Source organism: Capra hircus, chromosome 4 (assembly GCF_001704415.2).
Source record: "Capra hircus breed San Clemente chromosome 4, ASM170441v1, whole genome shotgun sequence".
In the NCBI taxonomy this organism is placed as follows: Eukaryota; Metazoa; Chordata; class Mammalia; order Artiodactyla; family Bovidae; genus Capra; species Capra hircus.
In genome coordinates this window covers 5007992-5018495 of record NC_030811.1, presented here as the reverse complement: position 1 = coordinate 5018495, position 10504 = coordinate 5007992, and the positions used below count along the sequence as shown (strand labels likewise).

Sequence of the window (10504 nt, the reverse complement as noted above, 5' to 3'; positions counted from 1 at the left end):
GTAAAAAAAACAAAACAAAACAAAACACCGACAACTTGATTTGAACGTTGGGTGAGATGCGATGAGGGGACAAAAATCGAAGGAGTTGTAAGCTGCCTCTTAGAATACGTGAAAAGGGTGAAAGAAAAACGGGGCTGAGGGTCAGAAACCTCAAATGGACACTTAATCAGAAAGGAGAGTTACAGATGTGAGTGGGATCCTGGGCTTCTTATTCCAACAGGGATCAACCCTGGGACAATGTGCTCTTGTGAGCCTGCCTTCCCGTTCACTAGCGGAGTGGAAAGATCGTAGATTTGAATGGGGACAAAATACTAAGAACTAGCAACCAACCATTTGCGAAAGCACAGGGGCAAACTCTCATTTTCCAGGCACACACTCTAGGCCGGACACCCAAGGCATTCTCAGGATTTTCATCAGTTTTCACACAGTTCTAGTATAAGGTAAGAATAATACGCCGTTTTTCCTGCTTTGTCGTTTGCCTTCACTTCCTCCCCAGTAGCCAGAATATAAACTTTCAATTGTGTTTTCTTATTTGGGCAAGTACAGTTTGATTTCCAGAGCCTGTTCTGACTAAAGCGTAGCTTTTTGAAATGAGGATTACAGTAAGAATTTGAATTCCTTCAGGGTTTGGTTCCTGCTGGGTTTTCCACGTTTAATAAATTTACAATTTGAGACTGAGGAGACGCTGGCTTGGTAAATACAAACTTTAAGAGTCTGACTTTGTATATAGAAATACAACATATACATGACTAATGATAAGTGTAAGAAGTGATATATTTAATGCTTATTACTCACGCTTTTTCATTTTCTGTACATTACAAACATAACTTTCAAAAATTGGATTATCGATCCAAATGTTTATCTTCATTAAGTACTGCATTGAGAAGAGTCATTTCCAACTGCGTGTTTCATATGCACAAAATTCTACATCAGAGCAATTTACTTCAGTATACTTGTCAGCTCTTTGGTGAAATTAAGGGTCAGAAATGTGCAAATTGCAAGTCACTCCTGCTGGAGACAAGTTTTAAAAGGAAACACCTAGGGACTGGGGAGAGAAAAGTGGGTAGGATAAATGGAAGGGTAGAAACAGAGGCTGTGCTTCCAGAAAGAAAGAAGACGATGAAGATAAACCCGATGTTAAATCTCCATTCTTTTGGCTGCTGTGAGCAGACAGGTGGCTGGGAGCTGTTTTAACAGGACTGATGGGAGGCTCATTAGCTTGAACTTATTGAGGGCAGATCAGGCAAAACATAACCCAGGATGCAGAGGAAGTATTCAAGGAATACTTATTCAACATAAATAAAGGTCTTTCAAAGTTTTTTTCCGTCTCTGTCATCCAAATTACACAGCTTTGAGACCACAATGGCAAAAATCCAGGAGGCAGGTAGCTGAGGTAGGTTCCTCAAAATTATAAAATCAGAAAGTCAGGGAGCACCTGGGAAGACCAAATGCAAAAATAAATAAATAAATAAATAGAATGTCTTATTTCTAACAAGTATACATGTTAAATAGGCACCTTAAAAATATGGTAGGTATGCAACAGTGTTAACAGCAATTAACTCTAAAGGGCTGGACTTGCACTCCTTATATTTTTTCTGTACCAGTCTTCCAGAGCAGATGTAGTCTAATCACAAATATGTAGTAGATGTTCAAAATGTGGATGGGGAGTGAGGATTGTTATCTGCAAAAAAGAAAAAGCAGCATCTCATGAAACTCCTATAAGCAAAGGAGATTCTCAAAGAGTCTAACATACAAATGACTGAATAAAAATTCGTGGTACAGTAGACTTTCTTACTAATTGAAGGCCTATAAAATGTCATTGATATGTCTTTCTTTAGAGAGCAGTCTTTATCACTTTGTTTCAGTGAACATAAAAGTATTTATGAGGCTTTCCCATAAGTTCACTACTAAATGGTTTCCTAGGGGTATCCCTCTCTTTTTGTATTCCCATAGTCTTAAATTCCTCAAGGTTTTAGGAACCAAACTTTTATGACTGTGTAAAAAGACCACTAAAATGTAAATTCTAGATCTTATAAAATTTCTGTTCATATTTTTACTATTAAAGTTGCACTTTTAAAGGTTGTGGTAATTGCTGTCTTTTTTTGGTCCTTTATTTTTCAGTGGGGGAAAAAATGTTTTTAAAAGAATTTCAGCCACTATGAGTTCATATTTAGTCCATAGTGCATTTTTAAATTTAAAAATTCATATTGTATTACGTAAATTATTTCAATAATGTACCTGTGTACATGTACCTGTGTGGTGGAAAAATTAAGGGAAGAAACTGAGAAGGAAATAAACAGAATAATCACCTTCAGAAATAACTTGTGCATCAGAGTTTGAGATAGTCTAGAGCTCATTTTACAGAGATATGCATCTTGCCCTCTAGGGTTCTATACTTTAAACCTGGCACTACTGAACAAGACAACCACAAAAAGGGTGGCAGGCAACTGAAAAATAAACATGGGAAAACACACAAATAAATTAAATAGTTACATCTACTATGTACAAGACCATAGTTTTAAAAGAAATGCATCTGGGGATGTGGGGGAAGCCCGGGCATGGGAGAAGGCAGGAGACAGGCCCGTCCAGTACATGCACGCACGCACGCACACACACACACACACACACACACACACACACACACACTTGCTTAGGTTCCTTGCTGCAGCAATACCCAGACTATTGTTATTAGCTTTCTAGGGCTACTGCAAAAAGCGACCCCAAATAGGCAGCTTAAAACAACAGAAGTGTTTTCTCTCTCACAGTCCCAGTGGCTAGAAGTCCAAAACCAAGGAGTCGGCAGGGCTGGTTCTCCGTGCTGGGCTCTGGAGAGCGTCAGTTCCACGTGCCTCTCAGTGTCAGGGGGACGTGGACGTGACAAGCAGTCCTTGGCGTCCCTCAGCTTGCGGATGCACCTCTCCTACCTGCCTCCATCACGTGGCTGTGATCCCTGAGTGTCTGTGTCCTCCCGCGTGGTGCTCCCCTGTGTGTGTCTTCTCTTCTTGTAAGGAATATTAGATTAATGGTCTACCTTCCACCAGTATGACCTCATCTTAATTAATAATTACATCCACAACAATCCTACTTCCAAATGAGGTCACATGCTGAGGTTCTGGGAGAGAATATGAATGCCGGAGGGCAGGGGTGGGGTGGGAATATTCAACCCAGTCTAACCACCAAACAGCTTATATTGATGCCTACCCATCTTAGCAGATCACAGTGTGCACTGTTAGAAATTTTTATATGAGTCAACTGTATGCAAGCTCTCCTTGATGCACACAAAAGTTATCTACATTATTTTACATGGAATCAACTTATCCAAAGAAATAAAATCAAAGTAAATTTAACAACGACGGTGTCCACGTGGTAACAAAGTTGAGATTCAGTGGTTCCGTGGCTAGTCTGATCTGTGTAGAAGTACATCAGAAAATTTCAGTTCAGAGCTCCCACCTGCCAACACAGGAGACACAGGTTTGATCCCTGGTCTGGAAAGGTCCCACATGCGGCAGAACAGCTAAGCCCATGAGAGCCTGCGCTCTGCAACAAAAGAGGCCACACCAAGGAGAAGCCCAGGCACTGCAAGAAAGAGCAGCCCTCGATCGCCCCGACTAGAGAAAAGCCCGCGCAGCAACAGAGACCTAGCAGAACCAAACATAAATATGGACACGGAGCTTACAGTCCCGCATCAGCATTCAAGGTGAATTCTAAGTTCCTCAGCATGGCTCATTAGGTCCTCGAGAGTCCCTGCCACCCTCCGGCCGAAGTGCTATTCTTCCTTTCGCGCGCCACACCATGAACTGGTCTCTAGGACTATTTCTGGAGGGCTCCAAACCTCACCAGGCTGTCCCAGCCCCTCCCACCCCGCCAGCCCTTGGCCAATTCCCACTTCTTTTTCCCCCCTTCAGCTTTCTGTTGTTGTTGTTTTAGTCTATTCAGTTCAGTTCAGTCGCTCAGTTGTGTCTGACTCTTTGCGACCCCATGAATCGCAGCACGCCAGGCCTCCCTATCCATCACCATCTCCCGGAGTTCACTCAGACTCACGTCCATCGAGTCCGTGATGCCATCCAGCCATCTCATCCTCGGTCGTCCCCTTCTCCTCCTGCCCCCAATCCCTCCCAGCATCAGAGTCTTTTCCAATGAGTCAACTCTTCACATGACGTGGCCAAAGAACTGGAGCCTCAGCTTTAGCATCATTCCTTCCAAAGAAATCCCAGGGTTGATCTCCTTCAGAATGGACTGGTTGGATCTCCTTGAAGTCCAGGGGACTCTCGAGATTCTTCTCCAACACCACAGTTCAAAAGCATCAATTCTTCGGTGCTAAGCCTTCTTCACAGTCCAGCTCTCACATCCATACATGACCACAGGAAAAGCCCATAGCCTTCACTAGAGGGAACCTTGTTGGCAAAGTAATGTCTCTGCTTTTGAATATGCTATCTAGGTTGGTCATAACTTTTCTTCCAAGGAGTAAGCGTCTTTTAATTTCATGGCTGCAGTCACCATCTGCAGTGATTTGGGAGCCCAAAAAAATAAAGTCTGACACTATTTCCACTATTTCCCCATCTATTTCCCATGAAGTGATGGGACCGGATGCCATGATCTTCATTTTCTGAATGTTGAGCTTTAAGCAAACTTTTTCACTCTCCTCTTTCACTTTCATCAAGAGGCTTTTTAGTTCCTCTTCACTTTCTGCCATAAGGGTGGTGTCATCTGCATATCTGAGGTTATTGATATTTCTCCCGGCAATCTTGAGTCCAGCTTGTGTTTCCTCCAGTCCAGCGTTTCTCATGATGTACTCTGCATAGAAGTTAAATAAGCAGGGTGACAACATACAGCCTTGATGTACTCCTTTTCCTATTTGGAACCAGTCTGTTGTTCCATGTCCAGTTCTAACTGTTGCTTCCTGACCTGCATACAGATTTCTCAAGAGGCAGGTTAGGTGGTCTGGTATTCCCATCTCTTTCAGAATTTTCCACAGTTTATTGTGATCCACACAGTCAAAGGCTTTGGCATAGTCAATAAAGCAGAAACAGTTTTAGTCTGACTCTTTTGCAACTCTTTTGCGAGACTGTAGCCTGCCCGCCAGGCTCCTCTGTCCCTGGGATTTCCTAGACAAGAATACTGGAGCGGGTTGCCATTTCCTCCTCCAGGGGATCTTCCTGATCCAGGGATCAAACCCATGTCTCCTGCATGGGCAGGCAGATTCTTTATCACTGAGCCACCTGGGAAGCCCTTCAGCTCTCTTTAGATTTCACCTCACCCTGACCACCATTCTCCCCATAATGAAGGTTGCAGTCCCCCTCGATGCTTCTACAATACCTGTGCTCTCCCCATCACAGCTCTCCTGGCTGGTAATGAATGGCCCCCTTAGCTGTCTGCATCCCAGCCTAAGTCCACAGGAGACCACCCCTCCTGTCTGCCTTATTCACCTTCTACCCCTATGACTCAGCAGAGGCCCAAGAGAGTTGCTGAATAAGTAAAATAAATGGGAAAATGTTACTTTTAAGAAATACAACTAAGATGATCCCTTACAGGAGTATTTAAGTTTAAAAAAGAAACTATTTATATCGAGGTATACAAGTATACACCCATACTTTGCTACATTTTGTTGGTCTTTACATTATACTCTTCCATAAGGAAAGAAGCAAGTCATCTTTGCCCCCTATAACCAGCATTCGCTATGTGACACTCTTCTCAGCGTTACTGGCTTTCAGAAACGGGGCGTGGAGGATCACGCCTTTTCTAATGGAGTCTCTAAAATCTAAAAAGGTAAAATAGTTGCCCACGGTCTTCCCACCGCGGCATGTCCTAAGAAACACTTCTCATCCAAGATAATATCAAGGGGAAAATTACTAGAGTCAAGCATATACAATATGTATGATGTAACCCACTTATGTAAAACTGTGTAAATCCACAACAATCAGTATATACATATGTGCATAAAGTAATAATGTTCATCAGAATATAAACAAATACTGTCTCTGGACTGGGATTCCAAATAAGCTTTATTTTCTTTGTTGTTTTTCCTTTTAAGTTATGTGATGAATGGCTATCATTTTTACAAAAGCAATCAAGTTGCTTTTCAAAGAAAAAGTTTTTCTCCAAATTTGTTTTTTTTTTAGCCTTAATTGTATTTAACGTTCATGTGACATCCTTTTCCTTTTCTTTATTACTATCCACTTGTCTGTGGAAATATTAAAACAACACTAACCAAACTATCACCAACCCTGCCTGGTACAATCAGTTTCAGAGTTCTATTTTTTAGAACTTTTCCTTTTTTTTTCATTTGCCCTTAAATGAAGTAAAAACATTTTTTCCAAATGAAAAATGTTTTTTCTCTCTTTCCCTAATCTTTTTTTTAAAATTTTATATCAGAGTATAGCTGATATTGTGAGAGTTTCAGGCGGACATCCAAGGGACTCAGCCAGACCCATTCTCCTCCAAACTCCCCTCCCATCCAGGCTGCCACATAACACTGAGCAGAGTTCCCTGCGCTGCACAGTAGGACCTTGCATTTTAAATAAAGCAGCCTATACCAAACTGTACATGTCTATACCAAACTCCTTGCCGATCCCTTCCCTTCCTCCTTCCTGGCTGGTAACCATGAATCCCTTCTCTATGTCTGTGACTCTGTTTCTGTTTTGAGAATAAGCTCATTTGTGTCATTTCTTTTTAGGTTCCCCGGATGTCACGTCTTTCCCTAATCTTAACAGCTAGGTTCATCACCGCCAGCTAGCGTTCCAACACCTAAGGAAGTTGTACTCACTTGGTACCAATCTCTTTCCCGCACTGGTCTCATGTGCCTGCCATCTTTGTGTCCCCAATACACTGAACTATGAGCTGGATGCTCATAAATATTTGTTACACAGACTAAAAAGGAAGCAATCATTACTCCAGTAGGTGCCACATGCAGAAAGGAAGGAACAGAAGGAAGAGAGGGAGGTCGGAAGAAGGGAGCTCAGATTCTAAGGGCAAGGGGAGGGTGGGAGGGCCAGCCTGGCTCACCCTCCTTTACTGCCTTCCTGCTCACTCTCACTCCTCTGCGTCCATGTCTATCACTCTGTCTGCAGGCTGTTGGCCTCTTGCCCTCCCTTGTCTTGACCTGCCTTTGCCAGGTCAGTCACTGTCATTGGGAAGAGTTGTCCTATGCTGGACAGGTTCTCACTCCTGCAGCTTGAAAGACAAACAGGCCAGCACACACCTTAAAGAACCTGATGAGGATAAGGTAGCCAAAGAGGCCTGGCCACCCAGGTGACGGAGGTGGTTAGGGTTACAGAGCACTGCACAAAAGTAAACAAAACTGTTTCCTTAACAAACCAGCCCCCAACCAACCAAACAACAGGAGCCACAGCATCACCCAGAAGCTGAAGAGAGTGGGTGTTTTCCTTTGGTTTCCTTTGGTTTTCTCTTCTCTGTCATCTGTTGTCTTCAAAGTTTAAAAGAGACTCCGGGGCCGCGGGCACCGGTGTCCTGTCTCTGCTGGACAACAGGCCTGACGGCCGCCTGCCCCAAAGCCTCCCAACTCATGGTCTGTCCTTCTGTGACCTCATTCCCTGCCTGGTTCCATGTGCCACTCTGTGACTTAATCGAGGTAAGATCTGTTTCAGCACACAAGCCCCAGAGGCCCCGCGGGCTCGTCCCTTTGCAGATAACTCGGGGGGGTGGGGGTGGTTTTAGAGCTGAGCTCTCAGCAGATCACCCTTGTGCCTGCTTCTCCAGGGACTGCTTTTCCCTCTGACCCCTCGAGAGGCTCCAAAGATCGCCTCTCTGGGCGCCTCGCGACTGTTGTAGCGCATGTGTGCGGCCCGCTGGGCCCCCGAGCGTGCCATGGACCACAAAGCTCCTCCAACTGCGCCTGAGTTGCCTGAGCGCCTGCCGGCCGAGGAGAAGCACCTGCTGAGCAGCCTGGCCGCGGCGCACACCTTGGCCCGAATCCTGCGGCCCTGCTACGGGCCCCAGGGGCGGCAGAAGCTCCTGGTCACCGCCAAAGGCGACACTGTGCTCACGGGGCACGCCGCGGCCATCCTGCGGGCGCTGGAGCTGGAGCACCCGGCCGCTCGGCTGCTACGGGAGGCGGCGCAGGGCCAGGCGGAGCAGAGCGGCGACGGCGCGGCCTTCGTGGTCCTCCTGGCCCAGGCGCTGCTGGCGCAGGCCGAGCGCCTGCTGCGGGCCGGCCTGCCGCGCGCCCAGCTCCGCGAGGCCTACGCGGCGGTGGCCGCGGAGACGCTGGCCCTGCTGCCGTCGCTGGCTGTCCGCGCGCTGGGGCCCCTGGAGGACCCGGTCTGGGCGCTGCGCTCGGTCATGAACACGCACGCGCTCTGGCGCACCGACCACCTGGCCGGGCTGGTGGCGCATGCGTGCTGGGCCACGCGGGAGCTGGACGGCGGCTTCCGGCCGGAGCGCGTGGGCGTGTGCGCGCTGCCCGGCGCGCAGCAGGAGGACTCGTGCCTGCTGCCCGGCCTGGCCCTGCCGGGCAAACCCTGCGGCCAGGTGACCATGGTGCTGAGCGGCGCCCGCGTGGCTCTCTTGGCCTGCGACTTCGGGCCCGCCCACCCCCTTGCGCCCGCCACCCCCCGGCTCTCCAGCCCCGATGACCTGATCCGGTTCCGGAAAGGCAGCGAGAGTCTGATAGAAAAGCAGGTGGCCCAGCTGGCCGCTGCAGCTAACGTGGTGGTGGTCTCGGGGGACATCGACGAGAAGACCCTCACGCATGCGGACAAGTACGGCCTCATGGTGATCCAGGTCGCATCCCGGCGGGAGATGGTTTATCTGAGCGAGGTGCTGCGCACCCCTCTGACGCCTTACCTCGCTCCTCCGCTGGAGCCAGGGAAGTGTCAGAGGGTGTACGGGCAGGAGCTGGGAGAAGCTTTGGCCGTGGTGTTTGAGTGGGAGAGTCCAGGCACCCCTGCCCTCACCTTGGTCCTCAGGGGGGCCACCGCCCATGGGCTGCGGGGGGCCGAGCAGGCCGCCTACAGCGGCATTGACGCCTACTTCCAGCTGTGCCAGGACCCCAGACTGCTCCCCGGAGCTGGGGCCACAGAGATGGCCCTGGCGAAGATGCTCTCGGAAAAAGGGACCAAACTGGAAGGGCCCAACGGCCCCACCTTCCTGGCGTTTGCCCAGGCCCTGCAGTCTCTTCCAGAAACCTTGGCAGAGAACGCAGGCTTAACTGTCCCCGACGTGATGGCAGAAATGAACGGAGCTCACCAGGCTGGAAATTTCCTCATAGGAGTCGGGGTCGAGGGGATAATAAACGTGGCCCAGGAAGAGGTGTGGGACACCCTGATAGCTAAAGCCCAAGGACTTCGAGCCGTGGCTGACGTGGTTCAACAGCTCCTGATGGTTGATGACGTTGTCTTGGCCAAGAAAAGTCCCGCATATCCGCAGGAACTGAATCCTGAACCCAAGAAGAGGAGTGCCCCTCTCCTGTGAGAAAAAGGGAGCCCTTGGAACAAATAAGTGGCAACATCCTCAATAAAGTCGGGTCGCTAAGAAGGGCGCTGCAACCCAAAAAAAACTAATGCTTGCCTTGTGTTGCCTCCAGTGAAGTCGCTCACTCGTGTCCAACTCTTTGCGACCCCATGGACACCAGGCTCCTCCGTCCATGGGATTTTCTAGGCAAGAGTCCTGGAGTGGGTTGCCATTTCCTTCTCCAGGGAACTTCCCCACACAGGGATCGAACCCAGGTCTCCCACATTGTAGACAGTCGCTTCACTGTCTGAGCCACCAGGGAAGTGTTGCCTCCAAGTTTGGTGCATTTGAATCCATTTCTTTAGATAAAAACAACATATAAAGAACCACAAGCAGAGTCCTTCCTTCTTGATTTACTTTCTTTCAGATTCTTGGCTTTTTTCATTTCCTGTTTCCATCAGGTTCTGTTCCCTCCCTCCAAGAAAAGCAAGATTCAATTCCATTAAAGATTTTTAAATGGAGTAACTGGGTTTGGGGAATGTAAGAAAAAAAAAATGCAGGTATCTCTTCTTAACTATTTTGAGTATTCCTGCATGAATTCTAATATATGTGAATTTCTATCCAGATGTCACTTTAACAATCTGAGAACATCAGTTTCAGCTTAAAGGAGTGGCCCCTCATTTCTGTTGTGATTATTTGGGAAAAGGGAGAATATTAAGGCAAAAAAAAACAATATAAAAGAAAAAAAATGAGGTGGGAGGCAATACTATTTTTAAAAAGCATCCTTGGCACGTATAACAAAAGATAAGACACTCCTTAGAACACAGAGCTATGGAATAGGAGAAGTGCAGTGGGGAGCACCCCGCACCAGGGTGTCCTGGCCAGGCTGTGATTACGACAAGGTGCTGTGTGTGCTGTGCTTAGTCGCTCAGTCATGTCCAGCTCTTTACATCCCCATGAACGCTAACCCCCCAGGCTCCTCTGTCCATGGGATTCTCCAGACAAGAATACTGGAGTGGGTTGTCATGCCCTCCTCCAAGGGATCTTCCCAACCCAGGGATCGAACCCAGGTCTCCCGCATTTTGAGGCAGACTCT

The 10504-nt window shown here is 47.6% G+C and overlaps 1 protein-coding gene across 1 annotated transcript; it reads left to right on the top strand.

The window, feature by feature from the left end:
- Nucleotides 7792-9429, top strand: CCT8L2 (chaperonin containing TCP1 subunit 8 like 2). The gene has a single exon (XM_018047464.1). It carries the CDS (start codon nucleotides 7792-7794, stop codon nucleotides 9427-9429), a length of 1638 nt encoding a protein of 545 aa, XP_017902953.1.